This window comes from Patiria miniata, unplaced genomic scaffold (genome assembly GCF_015706575.1).
Source record: "Patiria miniata isolate m_02_andy unplaced genomic scaffold, ASM1570657v1 HiC_scaffold_22, whole genome shotgun sequence".
Taxonomy (NCBI): domain Eukaryota; kingdom Metazoa; phylum Echinodermata; class Asteroidea; order Valvatida; family Asterinidae; genus Patiria; species Patiria miniata.
The window spans coordinates 18,704,294-18,721,504 of NW_024037061.1; the positions used below are offsets into that span (position 1 = coordinate 18,704,294).

A 17,211-nucleotide genomic window follows, 5' to 3' on the forward strand; every position below is an offset into this window, starting at 1 on the left:
ATCTAACTTGGCTATTGACAAGTTTCAAATTGGCAGTGAAGCCGAGGGTCTCGGTGCTGTCGTTTGTTGAGAGGATTGAAATAAAGAAAAGGTCCTCAATTCATACAATGGCTCAGCACTGACAGCATCGGTTTCCATTCTTGAAATTTGTCTATTATAATTTGGTATACAGAATTTCGCCATTCACAACTAAAGTTCAACGTCTACAGCGCGATAACAAAAATCCGTCACTTGTTATCGAAGCAAATTACCGACCCAGGGTTTACTACGAGAGCGAGGACGACAATTAATTAGACCTTTGGAACGGGGTTTTGCGTAAGCGGTTGTTCATGGGTGCAGACCAGTAAGTAGACCCGAAATTGCCTACGCCGGCCAAATCACGATCTGCATGCCCTCAAATTCTCCGATATTAGAGCATTTTGAGAGCTGTGAACAATTGAGGATTGGTAGAAACAAACAAGAAGGGTGGAAGCCGTGCAGAAGACTGTTGCAAGCTCGTATTTCTGTGAAATTTGGTTCATAAATTAGGCCCCAAAATGGCTCTATTTTGCAATGGAGCGTAGGTGTCCATTTTTAAAATGGCGATGGGCTCACAGGCCTGCTTTTAGGGGTGATCATCTTTGGCTGGAATTTTCTTCCAAAAATCTTGGATACCCCCCCCCAAAAAAAAAAAAATTAACGGAAAATGAAAGATGATGAAATGAGCTTTTATTTGATGTGTGTCTCAAATACCTTGGAGAGTTGTGAGTATTGTAAATAATTTTGACAGAGGGCACAGACAGTAATGGCGGGAAAGGGCAGCATGCATGCACAGTATAAACGCAAACACTTATTGAGTCCGCGATGACATCATTTCAGATATAATATTCATATGTATAGTTTTTAATATATATTTCGACATTATTCCATCTTGCAGAGAAATATCCAGCTCACTTCGTTATGATAATGTATATGGTCGTTATAAGTAATATGAATATCCATTAATACACTTTGTATATACATACATATACATACAGAATTATCAGACAAAGCTTATTACATCTTAATATTTATATTTTTACTTTTGTTGTAAAAAAATTAACTTGGAATGACGAGTTCGGACTCACACGTATACACGCACTAGTATACAGCATTCAGTTCTACTTTGGATTTTACACGAACCAGCGTTATAGAATAATTGTGTACACTCATTTAGACATTTTTGTCTGTGGCTAATCACAAAGACTCTTACAAAAGACGGTCGTCAGTAGACCAGCTTTTTAATAGCTGCGCTCTGATTGGCTCGGCTCACTGAACAAGTATGACGAAGGGCCAATCAGGCACCTCCGTGTCACTGACGGTGTTGACGATTAATGGCGTCTGTAGTTGTCCAGTTGACCGCCCTAACGAAAACGCGCCCTATTCATCGATACTTAATTGACACACGTCCATCACTTGTTCTGAGTGTAATGAACGTTTTGTAAACAAATTATTGTCAAACTGCAATTTCAACAAACAAATGACCGTCATTTTGTCGATCTGAAATCAAACGTGCAAAGACATTCCCAACAATAATCTTTGGCACTAGTGTTGCTTATGAAAACCCGATGGGACCACGCCTCAAACCCACTTATTTTTTTTTGTAACCTGTGTCATCTTTGTCAAGAGACCTTCACATTAAGTTTTGTACAGAGATACATTTTTCATGGCTTTGGAATCTGTTTAAATAATCGCGTGTTTTTTTCTTCACAAAGAAAATCAATCATGTTTCTTGTCCAATCATAATGGTTACACCGCGGCCGTGCGCAGAGCATGAGAGGCGCCGGTTTGGGACGCCAAATATCGGTTTGGAACACCAAACATCGCGTGTCCTGAACGACCAGCTGCCGCAACCTCCACACGGCTCTGGTAACACTCAAGACTTGTCTTTTCGTCTTTTCTCTGAGAAAGATTCTTAAAGTCGACATGTTGTATTTTTATCACATTGGCAGGTTATACACAAACGTCATATGACTAAGGAGAATAAATTTGGAATGTAAGTACTTGGATTTTTTTGTTGGAATGCTCTGTACAACTGCACTTTTATATACACGTATACAAGGTCACAATCCACTTTCTGACCTACTTAAAATATTGTATTTTGCTATTTACAATTATACATCCCACGATCAAACAATAAAATAAACAAGTCGATCTAGCGACAGATGTATCACTCAGGCTGAAAGAGGAAGAAGACAAAAACAATATTCAAAACAATAATGACTAAATTAATCACAGACTGGACCGTTCTCATAAATCCATATTACAAACTTTAAATCGTTGTCCGAAGATATGAAATAAATACAAAATTAATGTAGAAATTACGAACCGCAGATAATAAAAATAGATTGTAGCGCACGATTAGTTCTAACCATCCGGTGTGAGGGCCGGTTAGTTTTTTTTTTTTAATCTTGGAAGGTGTTCCAAGCACTGTACAAGAAGTGACACCATTATCAGGAAGAAGATTTTTCATCCTTGATACGAATTTTCACCCTTTTAAATTTATTTGGCAAATGCTGTCCGGCAAGTAACCCAAGAGCCTCCTAATAAGCACGTAAGATTTATGTCAATGTTTAAACTATCATCCACTACATCGTATTTATATAACTTTTTTGAAGACAGTTTTTCTACGTAGAATTATCTATAGTACACACGTCATCCAGATGAATCCACATTAAAATGACACAGTCTCATCTTCGTCATCTTCTTAATGTCTTAAGGTTCCTCTTGGGCTATCGTCAAGGTTTCAAAGGTCGGAGGACGGTGTGACAAATGTTTTCGTCGATCCGTATTTTCGTTCGAAATCTTTCTTTTTGGGATCTTCATCCGTACACGAACAGTTTGTGACAATTTTTCAATTTGACATTATATTTAGTACTGACAGTTCTCTCGATGTTAATTGAGCAAACAAAAAAGGTTTAATCGCCATCACTTTTTCAATACCGTTTACCCGAGGACACACACACAGTGTGCCATTCAGAGACGACACCGCCGGGCAGAACTTGACAATTACTAGAGAAGACATTAACCCAAGACGAATCGATTGTGTCTGGTCTCCAAACACCCATACGCCATTTGTGAAATGTGATGCTGAAAGTGTCTACTTAAGAAAATCGCAAAGGGCTTTCATATTAAAAGAGCTACCTGAAGCGCAAAAGGTAAAATCAATTTCCCTAATGTGCGAAGGAAGACATATCGTATGTCAGGATGCCTGGTTTGGGCAATGCAATTTTTGTTTTTAAATTTACGCACAATTGAACAATGTCGTTGAACCGAAGCAAAGAAACTAACAAAGGAGCACAGTAGGGTATCTACTTTTGAGGGCATTATTTTCTTACTGAAAGAGCAAAACATTTCTACATGGATTTTACTGGAAACACAATATACAAATAATGAACTGTTTATATGCAACTCATTTCCAAACGATTTTTTTTTAAAGAGACAAGCTGGTTTAGCTGCATTGCAGTGATAATGAAATACTTATTTACATTCCAACAACACGGTGTTTTACGGGAGCTGGAATAGCAAAGAGCTACAACGCACCAAGCCGGAGAGAATAGACATTGTGAATGTTCAACGCGTCCACGCACAGACATAGACCATAGAGACGTACAGGGCTTCATTAAAACGAGATTGGGTGAAGGTTCACAAAAGTACTATGAAAAAAAAGGTATTGATCGTTTGCACTGCGGCCATCTCTGAGGTGTGTGCTTCTGTTTAGAAGGGATACGCATGCGTAGACCTCGTTGTGCATTGCTTATGAATTAACATAACAAAACACACCTCAAAGATGGCCGCTTAATGCAACCCATCTATATGTAGCAAATTCCAGACTGACAGCTGTCAACGTACACTGCATCACTTTAAATTGTAACAACAAAATGTCTCAACTATAAACCCCTTGCTCAGAATCGCCATATCAAAGACTCGCACGTCTTTACTTAATATAGCACACTTTTGCATGGTAATCCACGTAAGTGAGTGACCATTGCCAAATGCAGGCTGTCTTCTTCCCAACAGAGTCAAAGGTCAACAGTCATGGTCAGTCTAATGCTCAAGTCGCCTCAAGGTGGCGCTATTACAGTGATTCTGGTAATTTCAGAGAATGCGTTTATCAATGGTTTGCATACACACAACGTATACCATTGTTAAAAAGTATCGTAGGCCCAAGTATACGGAATACTTTAAACCCAGTCATGCATAAAATTCCAGTAAACCTTTCAATATAAATCGCACTTATTGAAAGACACTAGACACGTCTGATGTATGTCCGTGAACTACACGAAAATCACAAAATACATCATGGCGCCCTCTCGCGATGGAAATGCATTTTTTGTCTCACTCGCACCCACCCCACCCGTACTCGACCGCTGGTACCTACTTTGCTGACATCACAGGTTTTAAATGATAATGAAAATTAAACACGAAAAAAACAAAACAATTTAACCTGGCACGATTCTGCAGCCGTCAGAACAACATTTTTACCAGTAAAAAATGGACTCGAGTAATCACAGCAACCGGCTTATTCAGACTGTACCAGCGCCTGGGTTTTCTGGGTGCCGTGGGAACGAGAGACTTTCTTCAATTCAAATTTGGACATTAAATTTAATTCCATAGGCCTGTATCCACTTGCTGAACAGCCTATCAATGACGAACCATTGAACCAATTCTATCACCTATTTCCAGTCAAGCTTGACGACTTGCCGTTCCAACTTCGAAAATAATCCTTTCCCTTTAAGATGTCGACCGCCCTCTCTCGCCTGTCCGCTTTCCTAGTAGTATTTGACGCAGTCGTTGGAAAGGGGCAGACATTAGTCACAATTTTCCTACTGTCTGAATAGGTCATTTGCGTTGAAGAGATATCCCGATCGGATCCGAGTGGTTGATTGTAAAATTCACCGAGTCTTCCGGTTCAGTTGAAAGCCCGAGTTATTTCAAACGAAGTCTCAACTCCGCTCCTGTGTCGCCTATGCAATGATCAGTACCAAAACCAAGCAGATATTTTTCCAATGCCGAAAGTTCTTTCTCTAAGCCTCGTTCTTCTTATCCAAACGGCCCAACGTTTCTCACAACACATCCAATTCGAAGCGAAACACAGTGGCTTTTGGGTTTCAAGTAGACTTTCATGTAGGCTGGGGACCAAAAATGTCCTCACTGAGTTTAAGTGAAAAAAGCCACGTGATCAACACATTCATGCTCAGTCTGGTTCCCCGCCCGCTCTACGTCTGGAATCATGTAAGCGAGTGCCAATGGGCTATAGTATCTTTGGGATGGCTGACCATTTCGTTCCAATGTTCTAGTTCTTTGCCTCTTGCGTACATGAAGGGCCCTACAACCACTCTTCCTATCTGTTTATCACCTAGAAAAGTAGGAAGAAGAACCGATCAATACAGTTGCTCCGTGTTGCAGACCTTATACGGGCGATTCACAATACAGTGCGCCACCAAGAGGTTGCCACGGTGAATCCATTTTTTGCAGTGCATTGTGGGAGACGGTCGACACATTCGTCATGGCGCGTGACACTTAAAACTGTTAGTTTGTCCGGTTAGTAGGTTCGTAAGCATATGATTCGAGTATCCTTCGGTTTTTTTAGCTTTTCTTTTTATCAAGATGGTGTTTTTTCTGTGAGGCGGCAGAATGCTACGCCCCGATCTATCAAAAATGTCAGTTGTCTACTGACATTTGTAAAATCGCGGGCGACCGTAAAATGGACTCTCTGTGGAAACCGCTTGGTGGTGCACCGTGAATCGCCCGTATTCTTAAATAAACTTCAGATTAGGTGAGGACTCTCCGTGAAATTATCCTCTCATCGATGAAATGGTGTCAGGGCGAATATATTGAGGGCCTGTAAATATGAGCTCATTTGCATGCCTTGGGCATGTTGAAACACGCAGATTATTAAATCTTACACAGTGCCCTCTTAAATCTTACACAGCGCCCTCTTAAATCTTACACAGCGCCCTCTTGTGTTGACACACAGGGTCCATTTGTATCAAAGGCTAAATGCACCAATAAAAAAAAAATACTACAGGCCTACCTTTCATGGCTGGGGCGTGTTGCATGGCAGTGACGGATATGCTGAACATGTCCGTGTTACTTGAGGGAACCTTGAACTGGAAGGACTCGTTGAACGTTGGGTTGGACGTTTTCTTGACGATTTCTGTCTTCTTGGATTTGACGACTTTGCTGGCACTCATCAAGGCCACCTTGACGTAGCAATCTGTGGGAAAAATCAGGTCGCGAAAAGTGAACATAAGCCATTTTAAGCATAGACCTATAACTCGAAGCGGCCATCTTAGACGGCATCATTTGTTATGAATGCATACATAGGCTAACTCACGAAACCCCTAAGATGGCTGCTGAGCTGAAGGTCTATTTGTAAAACCAAAATCCGGTTGCCCAAGCCGCAGTAGGAGTAAAGATGAGTCTTGCGAAACTAGTTTGCCTGACATTCCTGAGTTGCAATCAATTCATCATAAGTAATCGTAAGTCATCAAAAGTCATCACAAACTTTCATAAGTCAATCGTAAGTCATCCAATTGCAAGTCAGGTGACGAAGTATTGAAATTGACGGTAAAAGAAAATGCATTCCTAAAATGCATTTCTTTCGTGAATAATCCCCTGAACTTTTGACTTGACATGTGACTTGACATGCATAGACTTGTGTCTCACTCAATAACATATTCCGTGAAAGGCACCCCGAAAGGAACTGAACATTGCATCACAAGAAGCTTATCTAGAAAGCGGCTATAATACATTTGGTAGTACAGTTTTAATGTAGCCAGCAAATACAGTGCGTTTCACTAGAGTGGCCGCCACGCGATCATTTTCTGCGTTATTTAAACTTTCCAATCGACGTATTTGGTTAAGATATGAATAGACATGAGATTTTTTCTTTTTTTCTCTTGTTTTAACTGGGTAGCCCATTCAGTGGAATCAACTGGTCTCCCACGGGGCACAGTAAACAGAAGACAATGTGAAAATGTGGGAGGAAAACCCCAGATGAATAGTCTGAGCAAAATCCACGGAATCAAGAATGGACTGAAAACGCAATCTTGGGCCAGAGAGGAATCGAACACGGGTCACAGCAGTGGGAGGCGAGGAAAATACCGCTACGCCAACCTGACTCCCCAGGTAAATGAAGCTACGAGGACGCTATTTATTGCATGATCTCCCCACTCACCTACGTGCTGGAACCCGTCTAGCAACCGGATGCCTTTGCCTTCGATCATAACCACCGTCAGTCGATCTATGCTGTCGTTGTAGTTCAGAGAAAAGTGAAGGTCCCCGGTTTCAGATGAGACCGTCTGAGGTTTAACAACATAATAACGATGAGTTGGCACTAGGCTTCGTATAAGGGTCATGCCATCAATGTAGCATCAAATGTTTTCAAGTCCCTTTTACATCTGATATAAGATTTTGTAAAAACAGGACACATTCTTTAGCGCCATCTATCTCTACGAGTGATTACCTAAAGCAAAGTACCTACTAAACAAATAAAAACAATAGTTTGAAATCTATTTGAATGATACTTTGCAAATTACACAGGTCAGGTGAAACAGGGACACAAAATCGTCACACTTTTGGTCCCCACATTATTTCATGGAATGACCCATAAGTGAAACTGTGCTGTGAAACCTATATCAATGGAGAAAGCGTAGACTTGCTTCAAGCCTACCTCTGTGCACTCCTTCTCCAGGTCGAGCCACATGACGACTTTTTGATGAGCCTCGCAATCAAGGTCTTTCAGTGGATAGAGGGCGTGCCCGATCAACTTGTGGCGTTTGGAACGGTCTACGTCGTACACCGATAGTCGAAGAGTTCGCTGCTGTAACGCTTTGAATGTAACCTTAACACGAAGAAATGAAACAAAGCGTTGGTTTGTATAGGAAGTGTTAAGAATTCGCAATTCTCCACATGTCATGAAACGTTCTTTTATTTTGGTGTAACACTTAACTTAATATCCGTTGAAATCGACAATCTCCAACCATTTCAGTTTGGTACGACATAACGTTTGTCGTTTGATCAACAAATTCAAAGTGAGCTTCCGAATAAACAAAAAGCATGGGAAATGGGATAAAGTACAGTGAGAATAAAATATTGTTTATGTTCTAAAAAAAGGACACAATTAGAGGTCCAGTCAGACGTTTTAATTGGAACGAGTGATATCATAAATTAAAAAATAATAATAATAAATACCTGGAAGACAAAACTTTCGTCGAACTTTGGATTGGTGGTTTTCCGCTTGACTTTAGACTGTAGGTGGCGCCTTTCTTCGGGCAGCAAGAAGACCTTGACTAGCGGGTCGCATTGGTTGACGCTGCCCCGTACCCGACTGGGAAGGTTCTTGGCCTTGATCAGGGAGACTACCAATCGCTCGGACTCCATCTCGTACTCCACAGCCAGCCAGATGCGACCGATGTGATCGTCGGGGAAGTCCAGGTCGTCCTCTTCGTCTTCAAGACGATAGAGGTCAGGGTTGAGACCACCTAGCACGAAGGCACCTGCAATGGAGAAATAGCTAATAATTAGCTACATGTGTCAAAAGTAATCACGAGCAAAACGTGGCCCATCAGGCCGGCGTTAACGACTGAGAATATTTCTGTTCCCCCTGGATCGGTATTCCGAATTTAGAAAAGGTTAATTAGTCAAAAGGTTCAATAGTCCGAAACAAAAATAAGGTTCACTAGTCCGAAAGTTCATTATTCCGAATCAAAAATAAGGTCCGATATTCCGAATCGACAAAAAAGTCTGAAAGTCCGAATCGATAATTAGGTCCGATAGTCCGAATCGAAGGTCCTATTGTCAATTCGGACTATCGAACCTTATTGTCCAATCGGACTATCGAACCTTATCGTCCATTCGGACTATCGGACCTTATAGTCGATTCGGACTATCGAACCTAATCGTCCATTTGGACTATCGGACCTTATAGTCGATTCGGACTATTGAACCTTATCGTCCATTCGGACTATCGGACCTTATCGTCTATTCGGACTATCGAACCTTCGGACTATCGAACCTTCGGACTATCGAACCTTCGGACTATCGAACCTTCAGACAATTGACAATAATCCATTTGAACCTTCGGACTAACGAAGCTTTGGACTAATGAACCCTCGGACTAAAGAACCTTCGGACTATCGGGCCGTAACCGCCAGTATCCACCACAGGTTACTCCCCAGCTAATACCGGTACCTATACCCCTGGGTGGAGAGAGGCAAGTTGAGGTGAAGTGGCTTGCCCAAGGACACAACATATGACCGTGAGCAGCTGGATTCGAACCCCTGACCCTCTGATCATGAGTCACGGAACCCTAACCACTAGGCCATACTCACAATTCACACAGCGCCACAAACTTAGTGATAAGCACACAAAACGGTGTTCCGAAGAGTTCCGAAGACCAGTACCCGCTGTCAGTGCAGATAGGTTGAACTTGTCCGCGAAAAAAATTGCTCGAAACCGCTAGTGAGTGGAAAAAAAGCCAACGGTAGAAACTAGAAAGTAACGCAGACGGTTCGGTCAATAAAAATGTGGATTATTAGTTTAGTCGGAAAAGGGGGGTATCGTGCACCCTCGGAAATCAATTTCTAATCAACGTTTCTAGGTAAGAAAAAATGCGTAGAAAACGATTTGCTATGTTAAAAAATTCAAAAAATGTCCCACGTATTGTTTTTATGCAAATTAGTGCCGCCATTACCGAAAAATCTATTTTTAATTATATCTCAGCCAATATTGCAGATAACTGAACGAACTAGGTGTCTAAACCCATGTTTTCAAGGTCAGAGATCACAATAAAACTATTCTGGAAGTGACCACATGTGTCTGTGGCATAGGAATATGCAAATTAGTGCCGCTAATACCGGAAAGTCATGTTTTTGGCATATCTCGGCCAATATAGCACATAACTACACCAGTAAGGTGTCTAAATCCATGTTTTGAGGGTCAAGTATCATTAGAAGACTATTCATGAAGTAACTATGTGTGTCTTTGGCATGAAAATATGTAAATAATAAAGTGTCGGTTTATCCGCTCTTTGATTTTTAGCCAATATCTCGGCCAATATTGCACTTAACTACACAAGTAAGGTGTCTAAACCCATGTTTTGAGGGTCAGGTATCATTAGAAGACCATTCACGAAGTAACTATGTGTGTCTTTGGTATGAAAATATGTAAATTCTAAATTGCCGGTTTATCAAAAAAATGATTTTCCGCCAAATTATATTCAATTTCAGCCAATATTACAGTTGATTTTGAATATGATGGCTTAAAATAAACTTTGATCATTATTGCTTATCAAAAACCCTTCTGTCAACATTAGCTGCAATATTGGCCGAGATATTGGCTAAAAATCAAATTTCTGATAAATCGACACTTTAGAATTTACATATTTACCTGCCAGAGACACACATAGTTACTTCGTGAATGGTTTCTAATGATACCTGACCATCAAAACATGGGTTTAGACACCTTACTTGTGTAGTTAAGTGCAATATTGGCCGAGATATTGGCTAAAAATCAAATAGCGGATAAACCGACACTTTATTATTTACATATTTTCATGCCAAAGACACACATAGGTACTTCGTGAATGGTCTTCTAATGATACTTGACCCTCAAAACATGGGTTTAGACACCTTACTGGTGTAGTTATGTGCTATATTGGCGAAATATGCCAAAAACATGACTTTCCGGTATTTGCGGCACTAATTTGCATATTCCTATGCCACAGACACATGTGGTCACTTCCAGAATAGTTTTATTGTGATCTCCGACCTTGAAAACATGGGTTTAGACACCTAGTTCGTTCAGTTATCTGCAATATTGGCTGAGATATAGTTACAAATAGATTTTTCGGTAATGGCGGCACTAATTTGCATAAAAACAATACGTGGGACATTTTTTGAATTTTTTAACATAGCAAATCGTTTTCTACGCATTTTTTCTAACCTAGAAACGTTGATTAGAAATTGATTTCCGAGGGTGCACGATACCCCCCTTTTCCGACTGAACTATATGTTTAAATGGACGACACTAAGCACTTTTTGGCTACATTTGTTGACAGAGAGTTGGAGTATGGAGAAAAGGGGGATATATACAATGTAGCTTCCGCGACAATTATTAGCACGCCGCGTGTAAAATTATCCAGACCTAGACATGCTAGGCACACAATGCGGCATTGACAGCGGGTGTAAACTCTGTAGCGACATCACAAATCGACAAAACCTGTACTTTCCTTGGCTGCGATATGAAACTTGATATGGTGATTGGTGAGGCCATGCGAACATTAACGTGCGCAAAAAAAATAAGGGCACATACTCCCTGTGCTATCAAAAGTATACGAATGGTGTACAGGCGTTCACATGTTGACGGCAAAAAAACTGTGCCAGGCAAGTAAACCCGACCTTAAGCTAGCACTCGCCTGGCCAAAAAAGAAAAAAAGAAAAAAAAAAGACGGCCGGATATCACGTGATCAGCACCTGCAGATTTAGGTCTCGACCTTGGCAGCAGACTTGGGAGGATCGATCCCAATCGAATCCGGCGTTCGCACCAGATACGGTTTCAGTAGTAAAGGGGAACAGAGTCGGGCTTTTGTCTTAATGGAATTATGGCGAATAATTGTACGAGGCGACCCTGAGTGATTTGCCGCCGTATAATCTAGCCTCCTCCGGTAAGAAATCTGCGCAGACGACACCCATCGTGTTGTTGGTGGGACGGTAGATTTCAGTCCAGACTGGGTTGATAATATAATTGTTTGGGGGTTTTCATCACTTATACTAAAATTGAAAACAAGCTTTTTGTTGCAGGGCAGGGTCGTTTGTTTCGATAACCAACTTTGAGTTTAAGTATATTTCAGGCTGCGATTTGATTAACTGTCAGGATAAATTGGATAAGCGGATTTTATACGAACCGAAGTTTCTGAAAGGCAAGATGCTTGTTGACACACGGAGGTTCCATTAAATGACGATATTTCTATCAAATGCGTATATATTTTTCATCTGTAATGATGGGGAAAACGCACGGAAAGGACTTTTGTGGTAAAAACTCTTTGAGAGGAGAAATATCTAAAACGGCTAACGATGTAGATGTTATTAAGATAATAAATCAACTGTCAATCCTATCTCATGTAGGGTCTTGTTTACTCGAAGCCACGAAACTGTTGACGTCACAAATCACTTAAGCCAAATTGCTTTCGCTCGAAACGAGGAAACAGATACTTCTTCATAAATAAATTACACAAAAACAAAACATGTCTCATGTGTTTTGATTGGATTAACAGACACGCCGCTTCATTTCAAGGATGGTTTGGTTATCTCTAAACATCCACTTCAATAAAACATTCAATAAAGGAAGATAGGCGTACGTATATGGGGCGCAAATCATAAAAAAATGTAATCAAAAGACAGAAAAACATATCAATAACCATAGCGGCTATCAGACAAGTGTATTTTGACTCTTCTAAATTAACATCTTGGTGGCGCCAATTAAGCATATTTCTGAGCGAAAGAGGGCGCTGCATCGACGCTATTTTCTGGCCACAAATACTAGAAACATTTTACTTATTGAAGCAGTGAAGTAACTTCACTTAAATCTAAGAAATAAAGACTGTAAAACTGTTACTTTTCAGCTGAAGTAATATGTTAATGCATCAATGGCCTTGTAACCACGTCTATAAATACCCCCAAATGACGTTGCTGTGTACAGCGCCCTCATTTGTCCAGAATAAGACCAATTACACCTTGGACGCCATTATTCGCTCTTTTCACGCTCCGCCATTGGGCATATACACAGCCTCGATCTGGCAACCTTATACACAATAAAAATAACCGGTTTCAGTGATCTGAACCCCGACACGGGAATCACTGAACCGGCTATATTTATGGTGTAAAGTTGCCAGATCGAGGCTCTGCATGCCCATGGCGGAAGTGTGAACAGAGCGAATGATCTGAAGTTTCTGGTTTATTTTCCAGAAGTTGTTTTCCAGAATGTCAAGCTACAGTCTGTTTCTGTCGATACATTGGCGGTATTGGAGTCCTATGTGAAGGGGCACTTCCTGGAGTATTAAGTTTCTTGAGGGGTACTGTATGGTTTGAGATACAGTTTCAAATCATATCAAGTTTTTTCGCGCCTAGTTCCGAGTGAAGACAGGCTCTGCGTGGGGCCGGGACGCAGGCCCCGAACGGGTTGTACTTTCTACTCATCATCTTGTGAACATCAGTATACAGCGTCACAACAACAATTGTCAAAGGTTTTAATGCACGGGGACATTCTGTAATTGATACTATTTGGTTCCATTTCACTTTTCAACAGTATCGATTCTTACCTGCAGGACTCATCACATCGGCCACGGAAGATCGTCGGGAACCCGTGCGTGAGTTCCCGTAGGTTGGGGAGCCTCCACCCTCGGTAGAATCGCTACACACGCTCAGACCGCTGACGCTGTCCCGTCGGCCGTTGGTGTCTTCGACCACCGAGGGTCTACGTTCACGGTCCCCTAGAGGCAGGCTGGGCGGAAGGCGGTCGCTGAAGGACGGCCTACGATCGGCTGAGACGGACGGTCGGCGCTCGGTGGCCCGTGCGTCAGGCTGATCCAAGCTGTCACGGCAAGGAGAGTTGATCGCCAATGGGTAATTGAAGGCCGCTATCCGGTCCCTCGTGTTGGGGGCCGGGGGCAGTGTGAAAGGAACGGCTTTCAGGCTGCAAGGGAAATCAAATCGGAGGAATGAAAAGGCATTCTGATACCCAGAGCCTGTTTCAAATAATCACAGTATTCTAATACAATTACAATACACTATTTCTTCACCATTCATCTTTAAAGAGCAATGCATGCAATCCATTGTAATGGTACTTTTTTTCATTAAAAATGGGATAACAGAAAAGACTGCCGAAGTAAATGATCGCAGTTAGACAATTAAAATACAAAAACATATGGCGACATCCAGCTGTGCCCGTATGGATTCAACTGTATTTCAATATGTTAAGTGTTTGCTTAATTCCTGTAAATGACATTAGTTTTTCGTCTTAAGTTATACCTTAGGGAGACCGGGTAGATTTAGCAGTCATTTGAATGTCTTCCTAATGTCACAACTCCTACATAGAGGCAACATTTTACCCTTCAAAAATAGGCTATAGAATTGTTTGTTCGTGGTCCAAAACATAATGTATACCAAGTTTCGTGGGGGTAGGATAAGGGAAAATGGGGGTCAGGGTAGGTACAATTCGCGGTAATTATAACTTGGACTAAACTAATCAGCTCGATGCACTGTTCAGTGACGCAGATGCTGAAAATAGTGGCAATTTATAGAAATGTCAAGGATATAATTGATTGTTAATAGCGTAGATTCATTGAACTGCATTGGGTAAATACGCTCTTATTGATGAGGTTCTCCCTGGGGGAGTTTTCTCAGTGTCTCTGGCCAATTACACAGCATGGGGAAAGGCCAAGCCTTATTCCCACGTGGAGATTAAAGACGCGTCCTTCCTTTCACGCCGGACTAAATGACGGTATCGCTTGCGCTAGAATGCTCCCAAGCTGCTTTCCTTAGGATTCGGATTCCCATGAGTCCTGACTTTTCAAAGCCGAGTTCACAGCCATAGGCCATTTTTAAACCTCAGCTACGTCTCATGTTTTAGGTTTTCTCTGTCACATACGGGAACTATTTGTGTGTAAATGTTCAAAATAAAGGAAAGACTCAATTCAAAGCATTGTCTCCGTGTGGAAGAATGTGATGTTGCGGTTACAATTCCTATAGAAAATAGACCTATAGTCTCTAATGTCAATGACCTAAAGTCGAAGCCACGAGGTGAAGCCGAAGACGAACCCGAGTTGAAAGAATGGCCAGAAATCGCTCCACAGATAATCACAGCGCCCTCTCATTGGCAATGTTGTGACGTCACAGCCATCAACTTTGATCGATGCCTCGCACGCGCCGGATTCATTACTAACGTGAAAAAAAGTCCGACGCCAGACGATCGACTGATTCTACCCCATGTGGTCAAAGGCACTAAAGGGGGACGAGATTAAATTCAATGGTTGTTGACCGTAATGCAACGATACGAGTGTCGAGTCGTGCCCCTCAAGAGGGCCAGTTGTACCGAGGGAGGGCGCCCTACTAGTAAATTGCGACAGGACAAGATATCGCAAGGTTATTCCATTGCACCTGCAATTTGTTAGTCAGAAGTCTTGTCAGCTGGACAAGCTTTGTTCCAACAAGCTTTTCCAACACTCTTACAATCCTAATCAATCAATATTACGGAATCCCTGCGTGGACAAAAGAGGTCGCCGTTTAAGCCTATCACCAAGAACGTGTAGCGATAAATTCCCTTATTCATTAACGCTATTCAATGGTTATATATTCTGTGCGTACCAGAATTTATGAAACAAGTAAAAAGATGAAAAGCTCCGCTTCTTTATTATGGTTAACAATTCCGTATAGGCTTACACGCCATTCTGAGAAACAAGGTACAAAATGTTCATTTGGAAAGCAACACATAGGCAATTCACATTATTTTCATCAAGTAAATAATTGGAAAAGCGAAATTTGACCCAAAACGGGCTTACAAAAAATAATGCTTAGACATAAATGACATTTTACATTTCTATCATATAGTTGCGACAACTCTCGTTTATTATATCATCAGCATGAACATTTTGGTTTGATATTCTGCCGTCAAATTTCAGGTAAATATGAAAGGGTAAGACTGGGGGCTGAAACAATTAAAATTTAAATTTCAAGCCGGAGATTCCATTTATTCTGTCCTCAAAAATGTGAATCTCAGGAACTTGGTTTAACCAGAGTTCTTTGTTATAGCCCTTAGCAAAGACTAGAACAGGTTAATGAAGTCTTTCAAGCGTGCGTAATCATGGAAGACCTCGAAATCTCCAAGGTGATTGCCTCCCACACGCTGCCTCCCCAAGCCGAGGTCAATGGCCGAGTCACAGTATAAGAGCCTCTTGACACGACCGTGCATTGAATAATTTCACAGACGACTGTACGGTTTCATAATAATATTCTATACAAAACAAAATCTCACCTGACTGTGGGCGTGGCCAGACTCTTGCCGTCGATATGCACGGCCGGTGCTGTCTTCTTGCCGTAGCCGCTGAGGCGCTCGTACTTGGACCGTCCCCCGCATTTTCTTCTGTAGACACGGTACAGCAGGAACATGACACCTGCCAGCACAGCAGCCCCGCACAGTGAGCCCAATATTACACCGGCCAGGGGTACTGTTAAAAAACGGCAAAGAAAGAATTATTGATAGACTCAAAGGAAACGAAAAGATGAAATCGGCCATAATCTAAGTCTGCATTGACACCAAGTGACACTTTATCTCATTTATGAGTTGATGTGTGGGGTATCTCAACGTTTCGAGGGGTATTCTCTGTATTCTCTGTATGAGGACAACCTGTTTCTAGGCTTCAAGAATGGGCCTGGGATGATTGATGGCCCTGTGATAACAGCGGCTACACTTCACAAGCATTGTGGTTAGCGCTGGACAATACAATTCATATGGAAGTTGGCCTGGGTCTGATTTTTGCCTCCAAAATTCTGGGTGAAAAGTTCAACCAGGGTTAAAGGGGTTCTCACGATGCTTTAAAGTTAGTTATGCATGTCTTAATAGGGAATTACTGGAGTATGAAATGTTTTGACGGAAAAATGATGTAGTAATTAAAAAACATTAAGAAACGTACTGATGACAAGGTCAGTACTGTCGCACACCACAGAGTTAAGACGTAAGTACAATACCTAGCTCGCTCATTTGTGGACGCAAACAAAAGCCGATAAAACATTTTTTCTTTTAAATTGCTAACTTTGCCCTGTCTGTAACGAAATGCGCTAAACGCAAAACATATCCATTACTTTTGTGGGACGAACAAACATGTTTTGTTTCGGTATGTTTTTGTGGGTATTTATAGTGCCGATGTATAATACAATTTGACATGAACGACGCCAGGATATTCGAATCGAAAGAATCTTCTTTTGGGCAATCAACAAAATAGCAACACGAAAGCAATGTGTAACTTAATGTGCACTCCAAAACTACGCGATAGAAACTCAACCATGTTTGATAAATTTCCTGCACGTCGTCGTCAGTTCTTAAGGGCCGTTTTATAGAAAATACGCCCCCATACTGTTTGGCATCACCTGCTTGTCCATTAGGAGGCAGTGTGGATTACAACTGAATGATGAA

General features: G+C 41.5%; 1 protein-coding gene across 1 annotated transcript; it reads right to left on the reverse strand.

Moving 5' to 3' along the window:
• Positions 1 to 852: 852 nt before the first annotated feature.
• Positions 853 to 16,242, reverse strand: LOC119730622 (synaptotagmin-15-like). Its single transcript, XM_038203609.1, has 7 exons — positions 16,054 to 16,242; positions 13,343 to 13,716; positions 8,218 to 8,522; positions 7,697 to 7,867; positions 7,202 to 7,325; positions 6,056 to 6,238; positions 853 to 5,377 (listed from the first exon to the last, which is right to left on the reverse strand). Exons 1-7 carry the CDS (start codon positions 16,185 to 16,187, stop codon positions 5,250 to 5,252), a joined length of 1,419 nt encoding a protein of 472 aa, XP_038059537.1. The 5' UTR covers positions 16,188 to 16,242; the 3' UTR covers positions 853 to 5,249.
• Positions 16,243 to 17,211: the final 969 nt, after the last annotated feature.